Source organism: Podarcis melisellensis (assembly GCF_964234715.1).
Source record: "Podarcis melisellensis genome assembly, chromosome: 13".
Classification (NCBI taxonomy): domain Eukaryota; kingdom Metazoa; phylum Chordata; class Lepidosauria; order Squamata; family Lacertidae; genus Podarcis; species Podarcis melisellensis.
In genome coordinates this window covers 9,609,708-9,633,624 of record NC_138545.1, presented here as the reverse complement: position 1 = coordinate 9,633,624, position 23,917 = coordinate 9,609,708, and the positions used below count along the sequence as shown (strand labels likewise).

At 39.8% G+C, this 23,917-nt stretch overlaps 1 protein-coding gene across 2 annotated transcripts; it reads right to left on the bottom strand.

Moving 5' to 3' along the window:
* Positions 1-17,047: 17,047 nt before the first annotated feature.
* LOC309355724 (vomeronasal type-2 receptor 26-like) lies at positions 17,048-20,059 on the bottom strand. Of its 2 annotated transcripts, XM_081886806.1 has the most exons (4): positions 19,196-20,059; positions 18,617-18,838; positions 18,215-18,341; positions 17,048-18,120 (listed from the first exon to the last, which is right to left on the bottom strand). In XM_081886806.1, the coding sequence occupies exons 1-4, from the start codon at positions 19,994-19,996 to the stop codon at positions 17,219-17,221; spliced, it is 2,052 nt and encodes a 683-aa protein (XP_081742932.1). In that variant the 5' UTR covers positions 19,997-20,059; the 3' UTR covers positions 17,048-17,218. The 2 variants fall into 2 exon arrangements, with proteins under 2 accessions (XP_081742932.1, XP_081742933.1); XM_081886807.1 differs by lacking the exon at positions 19,196-20,059 and having other exon boundaries at positions 18,617-18,852.
* Positions 20,060-23,917: the final 3,858 nt, after the last annotated feature.

The window sequence follows — 23,917 nt, the reverse complement described above, 5'->3', positions numbered from 1 at the left end:
ACAACCCCAGAGTCTGTCAAGACTGGCCCGTACGGGCAGGGGTACCTTTACCTTTACCTATTACACAAAATTATTTCTCTAATGCAGTAGGAACGCTTCTTGGCATATTGAAAAGCCTTGCGGTTCTTAAACTCTTAGTTGCTGACAATTTATACATGCATAGCTTCATATGTCTGCCCGCGGTTAGTCTGCCCACAGTTTATGTATTATTTTACACCACTGTCCTTGTAGCTGATCTGTACCTGAAATACTTGCCCATCATGCAAAGCAGTATATTGGAGAAAAGAGGACAATTTTCTTAATTCTTTCTTCTCATTATCTGCTCCCTGCTGTTCAGTTCAGGCCTCAGCACAATGATGTAGCACTTAGGGAAAAAGATGCATCCCAGTAACACAGCACTGGAAGCCAAGATGGAGAAGATCTCCACAGCCACCATGTCTTTTCCTCTGGTGCTCAGGTAAGTTGGAACAAAGGACAACCAAACACTGCAAAATGCCAACATGCTGAATGTAATGAATTTTGCTTCATTAAAACTGTCAGGTAGCTTGCGGGCCAGGAAGGCCACAATGAAGCTGCTGATGGCCAGGAGACCCATGTAGCCCAGGACACAATAGAACATGGTGATGGACCCTTCATTACACTGAACAATGATTTCTTCATTCACTGAATGCATGTCTAAATCAGGGAATGGGGGAAAGGTTGAGAGCCACACCATGCAAAAACACATTTGAAGAAGTGAACCAGAAACAGCTATTGAATAGGACACTTTTTTCCCCATCCATTTCTTCCCTCTTGATCCTGGCTTTGTGGCCATGAATGCTAGAGAAACAATGATGGTTTTGGCCAACACACAAGAAACAGCCACTGAGAAGATGATGCTGAAAGCTGGTTGTCGGAGAAGGCAGGTCACTTTCCCAGGTTGGCCAAGGAATAGCAAAGAGGAGAGGAAGCAGAGCAGGAGGGAGATGAGGAGAATGTAGGTGAGGTCCCGGTTGTTGGCTTTGACTATGGGGGTATCTTTATGCTTAATGAAGGTAGCAAAAACCAAGGTAGTGATGAAAGAAAAAGAAGCTGCAGTTGAAGCTAAGCCTTTCCCTAAAGGTTCTTCATAAGACAGAAAATGTATAACTTTGGGGTTGCATTGATTTCTATTCTTGCTTGGATACTGATCTTCTGGGCAGTGGAAACAGTCTTCCATATCTGAAATTTAGGTTGGGGGAATTTGAACTCAGTGAGAATTCATTGAATACAGCAAATTCTTTTCAGCCTGTATTACGGCAAAATGACATGACCTACCCGTTTGGTTTGAAATCTTCCCCTCTGGACATGGAGCACAATCATAGCAGCAAAATTTTTCACCCTCCTTCCTTTTCTTCTGATGACCCGGGTGGCAATATTCATTGCACACAGAAAGTGGAACCACCTGTCCATATACATATTGATTGTTTTTACAATTAGTGATATTTTAAAAAATACACTTCTTACTTGTTGATGTAGCCCCAAACCCCATATCACAGCGACGGAGACAGCCCTGCAGCATGTTCACACCAAACAATATCTATCACATTTAATAAACATAGGTGCACGATGTTTTTGTCAGCGTAGTTATTTATTTATTTATTTAATAAGGATATTCAAACTATCATTGCAGAGCATACAAAGGACTTGAGTAGGCAATTATTTCACACACACAAAAACAATCTCACAATCATTTCTGATTCTATTTTATTCCATCCTGGCATGGCACTCAGGGCATGTACACAGAAGACATGTGGGTACAAGGTATGAATTTGGGGGCAGTTCTGCAGAGGACCTGTTTTGAAACGAGATGAGCGCTGCATCCCATAGTTTCTTTGACTGGACTTAATTGTCCAGGGATCCTTTACCTTATTTTACCTAGAGCAAAAAGTTAATTAAATTTCAATGTTCATTAAATATGTATGGGAAAGGTAAAATAATATTCAAAACAGGAATAGTATTATATGGATGTATGTACTTGTTTCTGAATGTGAAAGGAATAATTGAAATCATTCAACAGCTTTATGTGCCATCGCAAGATCAGAATATATTGGGGGGGAAACAATCTTAGTTCATAGTTTAACACAATGGCTTTACAAAGCTAGAACTAGAATCAATACCTCATTAAAATATCTGTGCCACACAATGTTATCCTCATTAATGGTGAATATTCTCCTATCAGCAGCATAGTGATCAACACTTCCAATTTTTATTCTTTGAAAGGAATTGTTGGGGAAGGTGATCAGGTTCATGATGTCAAATCCACCACTCATTTCCCACTGATCATTAAAGGAAATAGTTTCTCCAGCTGAGTTGTTAAAGGAGATGCCTTGAAGAAACTGATGGAGCTATTTCAAATATAAAAGGAAAGAAATCAACAAAAAATAACAGCACGCTGAAGATTTCAGAATGCCATTCATTGCAAGTTTCAAAAATAGAAAGGAAATGTAAACCCATGTTTTAAAAGAAAAATGGTGTAGAATGTTTTCATTATTTATTCAAGGAGAACAAAAAGTAATGTATTCTCACCCTATAGCAATCTGGGTGATTGAAATCAGCAGAGTTTGTTGAGAAGAAATTACCTGCCAAGGCTGCAAAGATTGAAGTTGGATATTGCTACCAACTATCTTTGATCTGCGTTTGGATTTAGAGAAGTCAATTGCATGCAAAGCATGAGCCAAAGCATGAACAGCATTATAGATACTGTAGCTGTGTCCAGTCATGTGCATTTCAAAAAGACCTGCAATGAGACTTTCTGGCCTCTCTTCTCCAGTACATGTGTCATCGTCCATCACAGGCATACCTGGATCTGGAAATAAACAATCAAATGCTTGCTCCCAGAAATTTTTGAGAAAACCATCTCTTTCAGTCCTGGTAGGGTTTATATTCTGAAGGAATTCCCTGAAACCTGGAACCTCTTTTGTGTGAATAGCAAATAAAATGGCACCCTGGAACATCTGGAAATCCCATCCTCTTGCGGCACCTGTTAATATAAAATCTGTCTGGGTTGTCACAATCCACACCTTTCCAAATAATGGATTTTCTGATTCTGGTGAATGAATAAAAGTTTTCAGCCGCAAGATTGTTAAAGATTCTCCATACATGATCATTGTACTGGCTCTATAATCTTCCCGAGATAAATCAATTGGACTTGACTTAGAAAAATGATTTATGAATTCCTCCATACGAACTTCTTGGGGGATTCTTTTTGTGAACGCTGAACATATTCCATGTTTGGAAAACAATGGCTCCAGTATTCTTAGGAATTGCTCTCCACTGTTATCATCCACAACAACAAGCCCCACCCATGTCCACCTAAAATGCTGAAGTAACCATATAATTCCCATATACTGAAGGTTTTCATTTGGGACCATGCGGTAAAAGGGAGGAACTTCCATTGTTTTGGTCTCATCTATGGCAAATGAGCCATATGTAAGCTGCAAGAAAACATACAGATACTGCAGAGATAGGTTAGGAGTAGTTTACTTTTTTAGGTGGCTGTTGTTAGGAACTTCTGCATGACAAAATATATTCTCCAAAAGAATTTTTGAAGTTGGTCAGAGATAGGGTCTTTTTCTGACTGAATTTTCTTAAGTTATTCAGATCTTATCTTATTTGCAAATACAGCCAAATTCTAAGTCACTAGTTTTTTCTTCTGAAAGATAACAGAAAAATATAATATTACCATCAGCACCCATGCACATATCCTACCTGTGGTATCTTGTGGAGACCTAAAATGTTCATCACATGGAAAGAAGTGTCAGAGCCCAGTCCTCCAATGATGGCTAGGAGGTTTTGCTGTGTTCCACACTTGTAGTTGGGGAGAAATGTATGTGATTTGAAAATCAGATCCAGGGTGGTGCGATAGGTCATCTTTGCATCGTAATAGGTGTCAGAGATGTGGAAACCAAGTGTGATATTAGGTAACATCTCGAGATTCTTGTTGATGTGATTTACGGCAAACACCAGGGCCAGAACATGCTGGTAAAACTTGGTAATGACACTGCCAATAGTGTTTCTTTCATTAATTCAGAAGATGAGTCTATCATGCATGAATTCTTTATGCTACAACCCTCATAGTTCCTGTTCGTAATTGAGTTGAGTTCACTTACAGCAAAAGCCAAAATAAATACATTTTGCCTGAACTTGGTCACCACCCAGACAATAGACACCCCCCCCCCAATTCTGATTATGTATTTACAATGCATGAAGCTGTTACTCTCTAATCCCACTAATCTATATGAGCAATTGAAACTCTTTTCAATTTAATATATTTTCCATTTGTTTATGATTCCCTACTGCTAAGTATCACCATTCTCACCAGCCAAACCTTTATTTATACTTTGTTACAGAAAACATTTTGATTTGTCATCTGTAATGCATAGTCCACTTTGTGATCTTTTGATAAAAATATATCAATATATTTAATCTCTCTTTCCAATGCACTAGAAATACTCATAGAGATTACTTCTATGAATGTTTGATAACTCCCCATGCACAAATCCTTAGAGCATTGGATACTATCCCATATTTATTTTATATTTACAAAATTCTTGCAATATTTGAGATTCAGGGGGGAAAGGATCCTTACTGTGGAATGTCGAAGAGGTTCTGAGTAGGATTTTCCTTGAAGAAAACTTCATGGAAAAAGTAAATGATCTGAGAAGTAATCTCACCAATGAGGAGACTACCTGGCTGGTACCATTCATGTGGTATAGGCAGGGGATCACCTGTGAGACATTTCATGGGACCTACTTTGGACACAATGGAAGGCAGAAGAAGCAGTAGCAATGTTTTTCCTAACATGCTTTCCCCAAATCTTACTTCTAAATATGAGCTGCCTTGCACCTATTTCCTTATCTCGAGCTTATAAAAGGCAAAGGGAGAAAAGTGTCAGAGATGGCCCTGCCTGCCTCTTGCACTTAATCCCATGGCACAGGTGTTCGTTTATAACCACTTTGAGGCTTGCTTACAGATTGTTTCCTCCTGCCTTTTTGAAAGTCTCTGAAGCTTTGACTGCATGAGCAAATGATTATGCTTTGGATAATTGCAGGGGGACAGTAATTGCTTTTTCAGTGTTTTGATACTGCGTGAGCTTATTGGTAGGAAATGATGTTGTTTCTTGTCTTCCATTTGTGACCAGAAGTTTTCTCTGCTTGCTGAACAGATGGGAAATGACACCTTAGTTCTAGATTTCCATGAGGAGCAGTCTCCAACAGGACAGTGAGGCCATACGAGCACTCTTTGTGGCATTTTGAACTGTGGCATTCCCTCTGCACTCTAGTATGCCTGGCATCTTCACCAAACAGCTTCTGGTGAATGCTGGAGATGCCCCAACATACTGTTGCAAGATAGAAGCACAACAAATTGGAAAGAAACTGGGAAACAAAACAAGGGTTATGTTGGGAAAGTTCCCTTGTTATTCTCTGTAGGCAAGTAGGAGGGACAATTGAATACACCATTTCCCCCCTGTTGCTGCTTATGACATGATTTCCTATCCCGCCCCCCCCCCCAGTTTCTAATTCTTATTTTCCCTGCTAGCCTGTTTCTGTTCATCTCACATCATCTTATCTTAAAAGTGATTGTTTGCTCAAGGGTTCAAATCCTAACTCATCCATGAAGTTCACTGGGTGACCTTGAGCCAGTCATTCTCTTTTAGCCTAACCATGGATGTTTGGCAGGATAAAATGAAGAGGAAAATATGTAAGCTACCTTGAGTTCCTTGGAGAAAAGGTGGGGTTAAATGCAATCAGTCAATCAATCAATCAATCAATCAAGCAGTGCTTTTTTTCTGGAGGGACGCAGGGGTATGCATACCCCTAAACTTTTTGTGTATCTAATGGGAGAAGAAACTAAATTTGTTTAAAATTTTAGTTTCTTCTCTAGCACAGTGAATCGTCAGTTCCATTGCTACCTCCAGTGGTGGCCTCATTTCCCGTCATGGTGTTTCCTGAATCTCAGACAGAAGCGAGCCTTTAATGTGTGAAGTTGGAATCTAGCATGGTGATTGGTCAATTTAATTGTATTTGTATTTATTTTTCCTGATTCAAACTATAAAATGGTGATTTTCTTAAGTCAAAATGAGAGCACTTTTTTTTTAAAGGAAAAAAGCACTGCAATCAACACTGACTCTGCTTAAGCAGGGATTTTTCTTCTATAAACTCAACATGCATTTTGCAAGCTATGGCTGGAACACCAATGAGAGCTGTTCTTGCACAGTGATAGTCTGGCCACAGTGACCCATGGTTGAGTAATACCAAGATTCAATTATCACAATGCACTCTATGTGAGGCTACCTTTGGACCTTGTCTGGAGGCTTCAACATGTGCCAAAAGCTGTGGTTAGACTATTGATGAGGGAAAGACTATCACCAACACATATGTTCAATGCTAGCACTAGCTGTTAATGTTTTATTAGGCTGGGTTCAAGATTCTTTAATTAATTACCTTACCAATGGTGGTTGAAAGATAGTTGTTCCCTGCTATTCAGTTTGGGACTTAGCACAATGATGAATAGGATATCCCATACCTTTAAGCCTCTTCTCTTATGCCTCTGAGGTCTTTGAGGGAGTCACTATTAGTGGTCCCTCAAGCCTCAGGTACAAAGCCCATGGCCATCAGATTTTATTTTGTATCTTAGGGGGTTTATTTGTTGTTTGTTTCTTAGTTCAAGTGCAGACATCTGCCCAATATCTTCCTCTGTGAAGACAAATGGATTTATGAAGAAAGCTTTATTGTCTCTAACATCTTCCAACTATACTTGGTAACCACACCAGCACCCCCTTGGTCCTGATAACACCTCCACAGATCGGCAGTATACTGTATAAACCAGCTGATTCTCCAATACTGTTTTTTTGACAACTCCCAAGCATTTGGAGTAATTTCATTGACATTGCTTCCCAAATTCTTTTTTTTTTTTTAACCAATCCCCTCTTTTGGAGGGAAGGTTCATTTCGGAAGTAGAATTTGACAGTAATGGCTTTTCTTGGCCATTGGCCATTTATATTTATTTCAGTAGCACTATGGTCACTGCTTCCAACTGGTTAAACAAGATGACATCTTTCAACAAGTTCTGATTGCCACTTAAGATAAAGTCCAAGGTCATTTTCTGTCTAATCCGTTCTGTGACCAACTGTTCTAGGGTATAGTCTCTGTAAGCATGGTTGAAGTTACCCATTACTACATCAGTTCCTGTTTGGAATGATTTTTATTAGTATTATTTCTGCATCTCAAGTTCTCGCTAAGCATTGTTTTTAGGGGGAAAGAGTACACCCCAAGTACTAAATTACTCTTGGGGTTTTGTATCACCACTCAGAATGGACTTCCGGGTAGGAGTCTGCCCCCTTTTGGATTTATAGCTTGCTGGACTCAATGACCATTTTGACATACAAAGTGACATTCTCCTTCAGTACTATCTTACCTGCCCTTCCTAAATAATTTCTATACAGTGGTACCTCGCGTTACAGACACTTCAGGTTACATACTCTGCTAACCCAGAAATAGAACCTCGGGTTAAGAACTTTGCTTCAGGATAAGAACAGAAATTGTGTGGCAGCGGTGGGAGGCCCCATTAGCTAATGTGGTACCTCAGGTTAAGAACAGTTTTAGGTTAAGAACGGACCTCCAGAACGAATTAAGTTCTTAACCCAAGGTGCCACTGTATAATTAATCATACCTTATGTTATGCGAAGGTATCTCCCCATAATACGTGGACTTCTGATAGTCTTCTGTTTGGCCACTGTGTGAGAAGGACTATGACTCGATGTTGTGACGTAGCGGCTGAAAGATAGAATGCTTAATGTTTTCTCCTAATTAGATGCTCCCTGCTGTTTAGTTCAGGTTTCAAAACGATGTAGCATTTAGGGGAAAAGATGCAAACCAACAGCCCAATACTAGAGGACAGCATGGAGAAGATCTCCACAGCCACCATGTGTTTGCCACGTGTGCTCAGGTAGGTTGGAACAAAAGAGACCCAAACACTAGAAAATGCCAACATGCTAAAGGTAATGAACTTTGCTTCATTAAAGCTGTCGGGTAACTTGCGGGCTAGGAAGGCCACAATGAAGCAGGTGATGCCCAAAAGACCAATGTAGCCCAGAACAGAGTAAAAGATGGCAACAGAACCTTCATTACATTGCACAATAATTTCACCCATTACTGAGTGCATATCTAAATCAGGGAAGGGTGGAAACATTGCTATCCAAAAAGCACAGGTGGTTACTTGAATGAGGGAGCACGAAAGGACAATGGAGGTGGACAGTTTTCTGCCCACCCACTTCCTCATGCTGGAGCCTGGCTTGGTGGCTATGAAAGCTGCAACTACAGTGATGGTTTTGGCTAAGACACAAGAAACGGCCACTGAGAAAATGATGCCAAAAGTGGGTTGTTGGAGAAGGCAGGTCACTACACAAGGTTTACCAAGGAATAAGAAAGAAGAGAGGAAGCAGAGAAGGAGGGAGATTAGGAGAGTGTAGGTGAGAGCTCGGTTGTTGGCCTTCACAATGGGGGTGTCTTTGTATTTAATAAAAATCCCTAACACCCAGACTGTGATGAGGGAAAACCCCCCAGCAACTGATGCTAAAGTGATCCCCAAAGGTTCTTCATATGACAGAAAGTTCATATGTTTTGGGATACAATCATCTCTGTTTATGCTTGGATATTGATCTTCTGGGCATTTGAAACAGTCATCCATGTCTGAAAAATATAAAGAAGCAGCAGTTCAGTCCCAATTCATCTTTAAAACCACATTGAGTTAAGCATATATGATGACAACATTTTATAATGAGGACAATACCTACCAGTCTGGTTTGAAATCTTCCCTTCTGGGCATGGGGCACAATTATAGCAGCAAAACTTTTCCCCTTCCTTCCTTTTTTTCTGATGACCGGGGTGGCAATTTTCATTACACACAGAAAGTGGAAGCACCTAGCCACAAATATGATAAGAGTTTTAGGTGTGAGATTTCGAAATGATTTTTAAGTTGCTTACCTCCAGAAACATACCATATTGAAGCAAAGTATTCAGAGAAAAAGAACCATGATTGCTAAGCTTACTCAGGAGTCCTGGGTGCATTACATTGTCAATATGCTTGTTTACTCAATAAAAGATATCTAATAATTTAGTGATATGGGAGCTGCCGTTGCAAAAGTCATGCTGGTTTTGCTTCAGGAAGTCTTGTTTTTCTATCTGCTTGGTTGCTTATCTTTAACAATACTTTCCACTAGTTTTACATTGAACATTGAGCTAACTGACCTGTAATTTCCAGGATCAGCCTTCCATTAAAAAAATTGGTGTTACATTGGCCCTTTCTCAATCCTTAGGGATGATTACATTTTTTTGTTAGAAGATAATTCATATTTGAATCCTTTGAGAGTTGTCGAGTGGATTCTATCTCTACCTGATGATTTCTAACTTTCTCATTTATCCAGTAAGGCCTAGAACATGGCATTCTATCGCCAACATCAGTCTTAGTTCCTCAGGCTTCCTTCCAGCACCAAGAAGCCTAGTAAATATTATTCAGATTAGCAGGATTTATTTGATGGCTTTCAGGGCTGCATTTGGTACCCAGATTACCCAAAGCAGGAAGAAAGTCCATCAGGAGACCTCACTATCCCTACCTGATTAAACCTTTTATGCCACACAATTATATCTTCATTGATGATGAATTCTTTTTCTTCATTGGCATCTACTCTTCCAACTTTTACTCTCTGGAAAGAGTTATTGGGGAAGGTGACCAGGTTCATGATATCAAATCCACCTCTGAATTCTCCTTCATCATTAAAGGAAATCGTTTCTCCAGCTGAGTTGTTAAATGAAACAGCTTGGAGGAATTTGTCAATCTAGTTTAAAGAGAAACAGAGAGCTAAAATACTTCAAGTTTTAGACTCAACTAGATTTTATGCTGAAATTACAGGATGAAATAAAAACCTAAAAAAAACTGTAGTAGTATTAGGTTAAATAACAGGTTTTGATGCACAAAAAAGCTGGGTGTGATCTTGTCTTGTACTAATTTGTACATGAAAAGAAGACTTTGATGGGGAGACATTACCTGCCAAGGGTATAATGACTGAAGTTCATCAACTCCCCACCGCCTCACACTTGCTCTTTCTTTGGCTCTCGATGAGTACATGGCATGTAATGCATAAGCCAAAGCATAAACAGCATTGTAGATAATGTAGCTTTGACCGGTCATGCGCATTTCAAAAAGACCTGAGGTAAGACTCTCCAACTTTTCATCTCCAGAACATGTTTCATTGACATTCACAGGGAACTCTGAATCTGGAGAAAAGCAGTCAAATGCTTGCTCCCAGACAACTTTGAGGAAACCATCTGCTTCATTCCTCTGGGGTTTTATGTTCTTCAGAAACTCTTCAAAGGCAAGAAGCTCTTCTGAATGAATTGTGAATGAAATTGCACCTTCAAACAGCTGGAAATCCCAGTTTTTCTGCAGGCCAGTTGATGTGAAATCTATCTGGGTGGTCATAATCCACACCTTTCCAATAAATATATCTTCTTTATATTCATGGTGTTGCATAACATTTACATTTCTTAGCCAGGAAAGCATCACTGATTCTCCATAGCAGATAAATGTATTGGCCTTGCTGTCCCTGAGAGTTACATAAATTTCTACAATGTCATAGAAGCTTTCTACTAGATTATCTATACCAATTTTTCGTGGGATTCTTTTAGTGATGGATGAACAGATTCCATTTTTTGAAAACAATGGCTCCAGGATCTTCAAGAAATGTTCTCCAGTTTTATTATTGGCAACAAAGAGTCCAACCCATATCCAACTGAAATACTTAAGTAGCCGGATAATCCCTAAATATTGATGAGCTTCATTTGGGACCATGCGATAGAACGAGAAGCCTTGCATTGCTTGTTTTTCTTCTGAGGAAAATGAACTATATGTTAGCTAATGGAAAATATAAAGTTATTGCAGAAAACCAGTATGTTAGACCAATGGAGTGCAAACATATATTGCTAACCATGTTACAGTAAAATTGTAAAGGAGAGATAACATAATTAACATAAGGTTATGGTATGGGATAAACACAGGAGATTTTTAGCATGAATTGTTAGCATGGTACATCATGTATAGCACCCTTACTGGGAGATGAATGATTTAATATTGATACATATTTAGGGGATATTATAATCTGTAAGATTTATGGGATGGGAAATTGTTAGGACTTGAAGGGCATAAGTAAATGTGAACAAATAAAACCAAAAAAATGTGAACAAATTCACTCCTTTATTGGTGCATAAAAATAAGAAATTTCCTGTGTAAGTTGAAATGGAAACATGATTTGAGAGCAGAAAGTTTGAAAAATGGATCGAGGAGATGTCCATTAAACGGTTATTACAAAAGATGTTGATTTTTTGGAGGTAAGAAGATAGATTCTATACCACCTTGGTGAAAGTGCTGGCAGGTTTAAAGTATCTGGGATGTCGTTCTATCAATTATCTATGAAATAGATGGAAGATTAATAGAAAGATGGGGGGTGAAGAGAAAAATGTATTTATGGTATCGAACAGTAGCTGCTAAGTTGATACTTAAGATAAAAGCAACAGTGAAATTATCAGGAATCTTAGATAGTTGGAGGCTGGTGATGCAGTATACAAAATGAAAAATTGTGACTTAGGGAATTGAAATAGATTTGTTGTTATAAAAAGCATTGGGCAATTTGGGCAAAAGATTCCTGCATGGTAGGGCGTTAGAATAGATGTTGTTATTACAAGAAGCAATGGCAGAGATAGCCACTCTGGAGCGGCACACATAATGTGCCGGGGGGTGGGGCGATCCTCCTGGTGGGGTTCCAATCGCAGTGTGGTGGAGTGATCCTCCGGGGGAGAATTTTGGCACCCCCTCCATGGGATGACACCTGGGGCTGATGGCCCCACCGTACCCCCCCCCTACACCCCTGATGAGAAGAGTTACAAAAAGAAAAACACACACACCAATAAATAAGATCACACAATTAACAGGATTTTGTCTTTCTACACACAATTCTTTTGCTTACCAGCCAGGCATTTACTCTGATAATGAAAAGAGAAAAGTGTAATTTCAATTCCCCTTCATTCCCCAGTTCATAGATCCTACCTGTGGTATCTTGTAAAGATTCAAAATGTCTGCTATGTGAAAAGAGATGTCAGAGCTCAGTCCTCCAATAGCAGCTATGAGGTTCTTCTGGTTGCCACATTTGTAGTTGGGGAGAAATCTACGTGATTTGAAGAGCAGGTCCAGAGTGGTCCTGTAGGTCATCATCGCTGAATAGTAACTGTCATAGATGTGGAAACCAAGGGTGATATTTGGCAAGATCTTCAGGTTATTGTTGATCTCTTCAATGGCAAACACCAAGGCCAGGACATGTTGATGGAACTTTGTCACTACACTACCAATGGAGTTGACATGTTATTTTAGGAAAGTTGATGCTTAAACACATTATTATGTTACCACATTCATTTCTGTACGTCTATCCTTATATTTATTCCTGATGTTCATAAGTAATAACCACTTTCATTTTAATCATCATTTATTCTGGCTCCACATTGTAAAGTCACACACATCTTCACCAATATAGTGAGCCAAGTTTCCTGCAGGTGCTATACTAGAAAGCAACATCAGTTTCCTGAATTAACCTCAACCATCCTGTTCCATGAAACTGATTGCTTATAGGAGCTGCTGGACAACTTGCATTTTAAAAAAATTGCACTTCTCTTTTAACAACTGCCTGCAACAATAACATACCAGGGGAGCTTTTTCTGGCATGGATGTAATAGGTGGGCTAAGCTTCACCATCTACGGTATATGTCTATCGCAAGGTATAATAAATGACAGGAGCAGGGCCGGATGGTTGGGGAAACTGAATATCCCTCCCTATAGGGCATCATTGTGTGACGGAGCAATCCCAAGCACAAGAAACTGGTGTAAAGCAAGCTGCTGTAAACTAAGCCAGGGGAAATCTTAATCTGATCCAAGCCTAGTTCAACGGCGAGATTGCTGCTGCTGTTCTGCATAAGTCTTGCAGAGGGAAAACAATCTGCTAACATTATATGGTGGGATACTGTTTTGCAGCAGACTTCAAAACCATTTAATGTTACTCATGCAGATATCATCTCATGCAGAGGTTCATCTGCACATACAATATGGGACTTCCTCCTTTAGTGCGTGGTGACAACTACACTTTAAAATGCCTCCCCCTTAAATGTTAGATAAGCCATTAAAGCAGGGCTTTTTATTTCATCTGCATTGGAATTGTTTGAATGAATGGCATTATTTGTATTTTCAATGCATAGTTGTGGAACTTAAAAAAGTGTCTTTATTGCCACATTAAGTGGAGAGGGAAAGTATAATAATATATGTATCATCTCACTCAAACACACACACACACACACACACACATCTATAATAACTTACTGTGGAATCGCAAACAGCTCCTGAGAATTATGCTGCTTGAAATCAACTTCAGGGAAAAAGTAAATAATCTGAGAAGCAATCTCGCCAATGAGGAGGTCACCAGGCCGGTACCATTCATGAGGAACAGGGATAGGGTCACCTGCAGGGCACTTCACACTATAGGCTTTGCACGCAATGGCAAGAAGCCGAAACAGTGTTAGGAGCCTGGAAGCAAAGCCTCTCTCAAAGTGCACATTCACCAACTGCATGACTTTGGCTGCACTGAATGCTGCCTGAATCTAACAATGCACCTCTTACATTGAAATGCATCAACCTGGCTAATACAAGGAAAAGAGAGAGTTGTGATAAGTAATATTAACAAAGCCCTGCCAGCCTCTCTGTACCCCACACTGCCAACTCTCACTGGCACAGGAGGTTATTTATAACCACTTTCAAGCTTCCTTATTGTTTTCTAGTGCCTTTCGGAAAGCCTTTAGAAATCTGGTCAAGTGAGCAAATTAGTGTGATTTAGATAATTGCAGGGGGAGATAATTACTTCTTCATACATTTTGAGACACTTCAGCTAGGAAAAATGAAGACCCTTCTTTTGAGATTTGACCTCACATCTTCTCTGTTTCCATAGTGAGCAGATCCCATCTGGAAAATGCATCTAAATTGGAACTTCTTGCCTAGGGACATAAGTGGTAAATTCTGAAATCGTGTGTAACGTTAAGAAAATCTGAAAGCAAAATGATCGCTTTATTTGTTTTTTTATCTGTATTTTTTATTTCATTTTATTAACTTTATTTAATGAAGTTATATCTCATTTTCCGAGAGACCATCTCTGCACTGTGCAACAATATTTAAAATTACAGTTGCAGCACAACATGAACCAGCAACCAGTGCAACTTGTGTCCTGTTTGTGAGATAATTTCCCATCTCCCAGCCTCAACTAAAAACCATGTAGCTGTAACTTCACTCATTATCTAAGGATATAGGTAGGAAGGAAAAACCAAGCTGGCTCATTTCACAGAAATTACTTAGAATATTACCTGCATAGTTTCCTTAAGAATATTTTCTTTCTTTCTTTCTTTCTTTCTTTCTTTCTTTCTTTCTTTCTTTCTTTCTTTCTTTCTTTCTTTCTTTCTGAAAAGCCTCTCCTCCTTCTGGAGGGGAGGGATTGTGAGCGGGAGACAATTCCCGCGTCACGCAGGGAGCGATCTGCCCCCTAACCTGTCATCATTGCTGGTGCACCACGCCTCCCGGTTGGGCACCCAATCGGGTGACACCGCGGGGGCATGGCTTAGCCGCTCAAATGCGGTCGCACCAGCTCTCCCCGCCATTTCGATCCTGTTTTTCCACAAGTCACCCACCCACCACTCCCTACAGGGAATAGCTTCTTGCTTGGCCTTGCTATGGACCCATGGTTGGTCACCCTGGTTGCCCAAGGGGCCTGGTAGGAGTTTTTTTCCAATTGGCAAATTGGCACCAGCCTCTTGGTTTGTTTTGCCTACCTCGTAGCAATAATCATAACTTTCTTGGTATTTGGCGGTTAGGCATTGGAATGTGTTGTTGGTGTATGGAAGGGCAAGGTGTGGCGATCACCTACCCCTTCACTTATGGATATTCCTTTAAAGGATCCTGTCCGATGCCCTGTGTGGCGGGGCGCCATGGCACGACTCCGGTGACATCAGGAGACAGCTTATAGTTGTATTTGCATCAACAGGCTCCCTCTACTGGTGGTTAACCCCTCATCAGACTCACCCCTCTCCGAGTGGGTGGAGTCAAATTTTCTGTGGTCAAATGCCTAAGCCAATACCTTCTCACATGCTGTAATCAATAAAGTTGTGGCCTTTTCTTGCCCATTAACCTAATATACTGTCTCCACGTGTCTTCATTCCCCAAGCGGGGATCAGGTCCTCCAATCACAAATTCAGAGCCTGGGGGAAACCAGTGTGGATTATCATAGTTTCCCAGTTGATTACTTACTCCTGTGCCAGGTTACACTATTGACATTGTGTAAAGATCCTTATTTAGACAACTCTTACAATGTATATACAGCAAGTGTCAATGGGAGTCACTAACAAATTAGATTCAAAGACCTGCTATGCCAAACCTTGGCCTAGCTGTTCTCCTGTGCTCACCTATGCTTTGTGAAGGGTTTTATTTGTATTTGGTTAAAAGTTTGTATTTGATGCCTAGATCCAGGTTTAGTGTAAGTAATCTTTGATGAGAGAGCCCCCTCAGAGATTTTTTAAAATACAGCAAAATGAAGTGTGGAAATGTAGTCTGTTAAAATACCCCATTCTAAGTTGCTTTCAAAGTTCCCCACATGCCTAAGCATAGAAAAAGACCACACATTTGGTAAATTAAAAATGTTTTACTTCAAAGATTGGATTCATGTCTTATAAAATAAACTGTGTTATTTAGGTTCCAAAATGTTTATTCATCATCATCATCAAACCTTTTAATGGCATCACATTCAAACATCCAAACATCCAAAACAAATCAATACCGAATTATGACTTCCCCAGTGGCACAAAACATTAGCTAAAAGAAAGGAGGTAGAGCAGTCTATCATCACAAAAATGTTTATTAAATTATTTGTACAGAAACACAAATATTGCTTGGTCAAGTCAAGCTGCAAGCCTCCTTCCTGTTGCTATAGATAGTCACTTCAGAGGAACTGCTCAGCTCAAATCAGAATCAATTTTCCATTAGGTAAATTCTATTCTAATCCCCATCTCCCATCTGAAACGAAGCCTCTCCAAACACTATCACTATCTAACCCCTCACCTCCAAAACTCTCCCTCTCAAAGTGCAGCTCAATATCCTCTCAGAGAGAGGCTCCAGAACTCTGGTGGGATTCTGAGGAACTGCATCAACAGACTCTGATCTGGCTATGCTGTTTGTCACAGAGGCTGATTTGTCCCACATTGTGTACAGCACTTTGAAACTTTCCGCAATCTAGTGTTGTATATATTTTATGAAATAAATTACTAAAATAATGAAAACCAAATTGACCTGCATTTAAAATGCTTGCCTAACTCACATGTCAGTATAACAACAAGACTTTCACTATTGAATGCTTCTTTGATTTCTGCCTCACAAGATTTTCCTGAAAAAACAAAAAAAAAATCCTTCCAGTAGCACCTTAAAGACCAACTAAGTTAGTTCTTGGTATGAGCTTTCGTGTGCATGCACACTTCTTCAGATACACACTATCTGAAGTGTGCATGCACACGAAAGCTCATACCAAGAACTAACTTAGTTGGTCTTTAAGGTGCTACTGGAAGGATTTTTTTTTTTGGTTTGACTATGGCAGACCAACACGGCTACCTATCTGTAACAAGATTTTCCTGAGCATTGTTATAAGGTGCACAATAGCACATCCCCAAAACTAAATTACATTAGAGGTCCTGAATCACCCTGCATAATGTTTTCCCTTTTTGGATTTCTAGCTTGCTGGACTCAATGTTCATATTAACATACAGAGTGGCATCCTTTACTGTCCTTCCTATAGAAGGCATATATAAGTAAATACCTATAACTAATGTTATATGAATGTATCTCTGCCCCAAATATCTGGACTTCCCATAAATATCTGGTTGGCCACTTTGTGGGTAGGATGATGACTAGAATGTTGGTAATAAGAGGTTATTCAACATTGTGTAGACCAGTTTGAGATTTCCTACATTTTTATGAAATAAATTAATGAAATAATGGGGGGGGGGGCAGGAATGATCTGTACCTAAAATGCTTGCCTAACACATGTGTCAGTGTAACCAAAGGGACAAATCCTTTAATGTTTTCTTTTTATTAGCTGCTCCCTGCTATTCAGCTCAGGTCTCAACACAATGATGTAGCATTTGGGGCAAAAGATGCAGCCCAGTAGCCCAACACTGGAGGCCAAGATAGAGAAGACTTCCACAGCCACCATGTCCTTTCCTCTTGTGCTCAAGTAAGTAGGAACAAAAGAGGCCCAAACACTACAAAATGCTAACATGCTGAATGTAATGAACTTGGCTTCATTGAAGCTGTCAGGTAACTTGCGGGCTAAGAATGCTACAACAAAGCTGGTGATGGCCAAGAGGCCCATGTAGCCCAAGACACAGTAGAACATGGTGACTGACCCTTCATTACATTGCACAATAATTTCTCCACTTACTGAATGAAAGTCCAAATCGGGGAAGGGAGCCGAGGTTGCCAGCCACATAGTACAAATGCTTGCTTGAACAAGGGAGCAAGTTAAAACAATGAAGATGGCTAGTCTTTTCCCCACCCACTTCCTCACACTGGACCCTGGTCTGGTGGCCATGAAAGCTGTAACCACAGTGATGGTTTTGGCCAGGATGCAAGAAACAGCCAATGAGAAAATTATAACAAACATTGGTTGTCGGAGAAAGCAGGTCACTATACAAGGTTGGCCAAGGAATAACAAAGAAGAGAGGAAGCAGAACAAGAGGCAGAGGAGGAGAGTGTAGGTGAGGTCCCGATTGTTTGCTTTGACTATGGGGGTGTCTTTGTGCTTAATAAAAATCCCTAGCACCACAGCTGTGATGAAGGACAAAAAAACAGCAACTGAAGCTAAACTGATCCCCAGAGGTTCTTTATAAGAAAGAAAGTTTCTAATTTTCGGGATGCAAGCATCTCTGTTTCTGTTTGAATATTGGTCTGCTGAGCACTGGAAACAGTCTTCTGTATCTGAAATACAAATAGAAGAGACATTTTAGGGGCAATTCATTCACCACATCATATTGAGTTAATCATGTAGGTTGACAAAATTTTAGGAACCTACCTTTCTGGTCTGAAATCTTCCCTTCTGGACATGGAGCACAATCATAGCAGCAGAACTTTTTCTCTTCCTTCTTCTTCTTATGATGACCAGTGTGGCAGTGCTCATTACACACAGAAAGTGGAAGCACCTACGCACAAACATGGGAGGGTTTGAGATTTGGGGTGAGAGATCGGTGGAGAAATTTATGCACGTCATCTCCAGAGCTACAGGATATTTTAGCAAGGTTCCACAAGTATTAGACATTCACAAATATAGCTATTTATTCCTCTGTTTTGCAGCCTACAAACCCTACATATGTGGGGTTATTTGCAAGGCTACATTAGGTAGGCATAGTAATTTTGGACATCCTCAGTGCCTGTTTGCCCAACAGAAAGTCTGCTAAGAAATCCCTCTCATCTCTACCTGATTAAATGTTTTATGCCAGACAATTAGATCTTCATTAATGATGAAGTCTTCTTCTTCACTGGGGTCCACTTTCCCAACTTTCACTCTCTGGAAAGAGTTGTTGTGGAATGTGACCAGGTTCATAATGTCATATCCACCGCTCAATTCTCCTCTATCATTAAAGGACACCATCACTCCAGCAGAGTTGTTAAATGCAACATCTTGCAGAAATAAGTCAACCTAGTTTGAAGAGAGAGAAAAGTTTTAAGAATGAACTTCATTACAGTGGTGCCTCGCTAGACAAAAAGAATCCATTCCGCGATTCTCTTCGTCTAGCGGTTTTTTCGTCTTGCGAAGCAAGCCCATTGACAGCTTAGCGGATTAGTGCTAGAGCTGTCAAGCGGCTTCCAGCAATCAGCTGTTAAGCAGCTATAGATGCAGTGACTGAAGGTCATCAAGTTTCTCCAAAGACATAGTTCTTTGTTGTATCTAGATGTGTACATGCCATGTAAAGCATATACTAAGGGATTTATTTATTTTGCATCCATAAGTTCTACTTATGCAAAGAAAAGAATGATTTCTTTATGAACACATTACCTGCCAAGGCTGCAGAGACTGAAGTTCAAAATTGCTACCATACACCTTTGCTCTTTGTTTGGATTGGGATGAGTAGAAGGTATGCAGAGCATGAGCCAAAGCATAGACAGCATTATAGACACTGTAGCTATGGCCTGTCATGTGCATTTCAAAAAGACCAGCAGGGAGACTTTCTAGCCTCTCCTCTCCAGTACAGCTGCCATCATCCATCATAGGCATCTCTGGATCTGGAAATATACAGTCAAATGCTTGCTCCCAGAAGCCCTTGAGAAAACCATCTGCTTGGGTCCTGGAAGGCTTGATGCTCTGGAGAAATTCTGAAAAATTCAGAAGCTCTCTTGACTGAATTGTGAAGGAAAGTGAGCCTTGGAAAAGCTGGAAATCCCAGTTTCTCTGAGGACCAGTAGATGTGAAATCTATCTGGGATGTCATAACCCATACCTTTCCAAATGGAGCACTTTTGTTATGTCCAAAATCATTAAAAATATTAACCATTCTCAGCCAGGCAATTGTCAAAGATTCTCCATAGCTGATAAGTGTTCTGGCCTTGTTATCTGTGAGAGCTACAAAAATTCTTTCCATTAAACTAGTTATTTCATCTAGATTTTCCATGGAAACTTGCTCTGGGATTCTTTTTGTGAAGGCTGAACAGATTCCATGCTTGGAAAACAGTGGCTCCAGGGTCTTCAAGAAATGTTCTCCCGTGTTATCATCCACAACAAACAGCCCAACCCATGTCCATCCAAAATACTGAAGTAAACGGATAATGCCAATATATTGATGGCTTTCATTTGGGACCATGCTGTAAAAGGAAAAGCTCTGCAATGCTTGAATCTCTTCTGCAGAAAATGAACCGTAGGTGAGCTAAAAGAAAACATATCTGTATTGCAGCAATAATATAATATAATTATATGTGTGCCCATTTTGCTATGAGAATGTGTCTTTATAACAAAATATTTATTTACAAACTTTGTGGGTTCCAAAAGAATGACAATTAATTTTTTAAAAAAAATTGAGAAAAATATGCATTTTCCAGTACAATGGTACCTTGGTTTGCATACGTCTTGGTTTGCATTTGTTTTGGATTATAAACAAGTCAAACCCGGAAGTGTGTGTCCTGGTTTGTAACATTTTATTAGATTACAAACAATTTTTTTTGGGGGGGGGGGATTACGAACAATTTTTTTTTGAAGGCCCCATTGGCGAAAGTGCGCCTTGGGTTACAACCTATTTTAGTTTACAAACAGACCTCCAGAATGGATTATGGTTTTAAACCAAGGTACCACTGTATATTTCTTCTGCTTTATTTACCTAAGCCTATATTTCTTCTGCTTTATTTACCTAAGCCTGGCAGAAGGAATATAGACACTAATTAGTGTTACCTGAACAGGTAACAAACTGAACAGGTTTAGGATTCAACTTACGCCCTGCTTCTATCCCACCCTGCCTCTGGAAGGCCTTTTGAGTGCAGGACTTACACCAGTAGTGGCTAAACCATAGCTGAGATGGGATGAGCGAATTATAGCAGCAGATCCTCAGCTGATCCAGGATTGGCGACTTAACACTCTGAACCTGTCTGAGCCTGGAGTTCCTCTGCATCATAAATCGCTCATCCCAGAATATCTTGCCACAGGATTCCTCACCCAACTCTGCCTTAAAAAAATAAGCATTCTCTTTTAATTTGCATTCTCCCTCGTTTCCCAATGCACAGATCCTACCTGTGGAACCTTGTAGAGGGTTAAGATTTCTGCCATATTGATAGATATGCCAGATGTAAGTCCTCCAATTATAGCTATGAGGTTTTTCTGGCTGTCACATTTGTAGTTAGGGACAAATCTGTGTGATTTGAAGAGCAGGTCCAAAGTGGTACAATAGGTCATCCTTGCATCGTAGTAGCTGTCATGGATGTGGAAGCCAAGTGTAGCATTTGGCAAGATCTTTTGATCATCATTGATCTCCTTTACGGCAAACACCAAGGCCAGGATGTGCTGATAGAACTTAGTCACTATACTGCCAATGGAGTCGACACATTAATACTTGAATTCACACTTAAGCATTTGATACCATCTTTCCTCAATCCCATTCATTTTTGTTAGAGTAGTCTTTTATTTCTTGCTGTTTTCATTGGTTTTCTTTTTTGAAATCCAGCATCATAGTGTAAACTTTATAATTTTTTTGCAAGCAATTTCCTCTAATGCAATTCTATCATCAATATATTTTGTCTTCTCATTTATTTATTTTATGTTGTGAACGCCCCTGTAATCTTTGAATGAAGGGTAGTATACAGAATTAATTAACAACAACAGCAACAGGTATGTGGCAGTGATGTTGCTGCTGGATGGGTATTGCTAGCCACTCCTGCTTCACACAAACATGCAGCCTTGTAAAAGACAATTGCTTTTTAGGGGGGGGGGGAGTGAGGAATATAAGTACTTACTGTGGAACCTCAAGTAGCTCCTGAGAAGGATCTTCCTTAAATTCAATTACTGAGGAATGGTAAAATATATGAGAAGCAATCCCACCAATCAGGAGGTCACCTGGCTGGTACCATTCATGTGGAACTGGGATCGGATCACCTGCAGGACACTGCATTGTATTGACTTTGCACACAATTGGTAGCAGAAGCAGTAGCAAAAGGCTCTGCATAGTTGCAATAAATCTCCTCCTAGGGGGCAGATTCCTTGGTGTTCATACACACCAACTGCCTGACTTTGACTACGTTAAATGTTGCCTCACTCTCACAATTCACTTCATAAGGTGAAACATATCACCTTTGCTTTTAGCATAAGAAAAGTTTAAATACTAATTTAAATAGTTAATCCTTCTCTCTCTTTTTATGCTGGGTGTTCAATATGAAAAAGTGGCGCTATGTGTAATCATTATCACAGGCTACCTTCTGTCCCCCACTCCCAACTGTCAGTGAGCACTTTGTTTCCTTAATACTTTTCCAAGCTGTTTATTGACTCTTTTCTAGTGTCTTTGTGAAAGCCTTTCGATATTTGGGTGACTGAAGCAATTATTTTGAATTGGCTAATTGCAGGGGGAGATAATTACACCTTCAGACTTTAGAGTCAGAAGTAAGTGCAAATAAGTTTCCTTGTTTTTGTAGATGAGAAAACTTTAGATTTCCCTGAAGATCAAAGCCCTGCAAGAAAATCAGGACCTGACACAGAGCCATAATCTTACCTACGGAAACCAACAAGTGCTAAATCCTAAAATGAAATCCACTGTCCAACTCCAATTTTGCAATAACATGGTAACCTTGAACGTATTGACATGGGATCAACAAGAGGAGCAGTGACACTTGATTTAATCTAAAATTGTTCCTCTAGTCTGGTGTGAGCTGTTTTGTTGAGCCAGCTCAAGAATATCAGGCTCATGTAGCCCAGAACTGGCATCGAGAAGCAATACCACTGTGGAGGTAGAACATTGTCATTATACTTAGTAGCCAACTGTTCTCTGCCTACTTCACAAAGGGAGACACCCTGGAATAGAATACAAAGCACCACTAGCCACAGTGAAAATCAAATGGGCAGATAATAGGGCTGCATTTTTAATTGTGAACCAGTGTAACCTCTGCAACATAGCTGGGACATAGCTGCATGGTGGGTTATCTGCTTTGCAAGTAAACAGTACCAAGTTCAATAGCCTCCATTTGCCAGTTGAACTGGGAGATGCCCAAAAGACCCATGTAGCCCAGAACAGAGTAAAAGATGGCAACAGAGCCTTCATTACATAGGGCAATGACTTCACCCGTAACTGTGTAAATATCTAAATCAGGGAAGGGTGGAAACATTGCTATCCAAAAAGCACAGATGCTTACTTGAATGAGGGAGCATGAAAGGGCAATGGAGGTAGCCAGTCTTCAGCCCACCCACTTCCTCATGCTGGAACCTGGCTTGGTGGCTATGAAAGCTACATCTACAGTGATGGTTTTGGCTAAGACACAAGAAATGGCCACTGAGAAAATGATGCCAAAAGTGGGTTGTTAAACAACAACAAACCTATGGTTATGTGAAACATACTCAATAAACACACAAGACGTAACCAGATGCACTTTTGAATAAATAAGGTATACTATTCATTGTAACAAATGGTAGATATCAACGGTAGTCTCATAAAGTTCAACAAAAAATGTAGAAGACCCAGTGGATCAGTTCATTCTCTAATCAGTCCATGCATAAGGTCCAAACACATATAAACAAAAACAAGGTGTAGCTATGGGCTTGAAATGTGCTCCCAGTGTGGCCAATATCTTTATGAAAAAATTTGATTTAGAACACATTGTTCATAATAACCCATTTAGTGAATGTATTTTGTTTTATGGGCAATATATAGGTGATTTGATATTTATATTTTCTGAGGATATTTTTGAACCGTTTAACCATTGGATCAATAGTGTAATTCCACATTTGACCTTTGAAGAGACTTCAAGTCCACATCATTTTCTTGATCTAGAATTTTTTGTGGATGAGTCAAGAATTAAAGTGCGGCCATATAAGAAAAGCACAGATAGAAATTCCTTGTTATATTATAGATCTAATCATCCCAAACATCTCCATGATAACCTTCCCTTAGGTCAGTTTCTAAGATTAAAACGCAATTCATCAGACCCACGAGACTTAAAAGACCATTCTAATTTGCTTTCTGCATCCTTATTACAAAATCTGTAAAAACTGCCTTTCAAAAAACACAATTAAAAGAGAGGTTGACCCTTCTTAC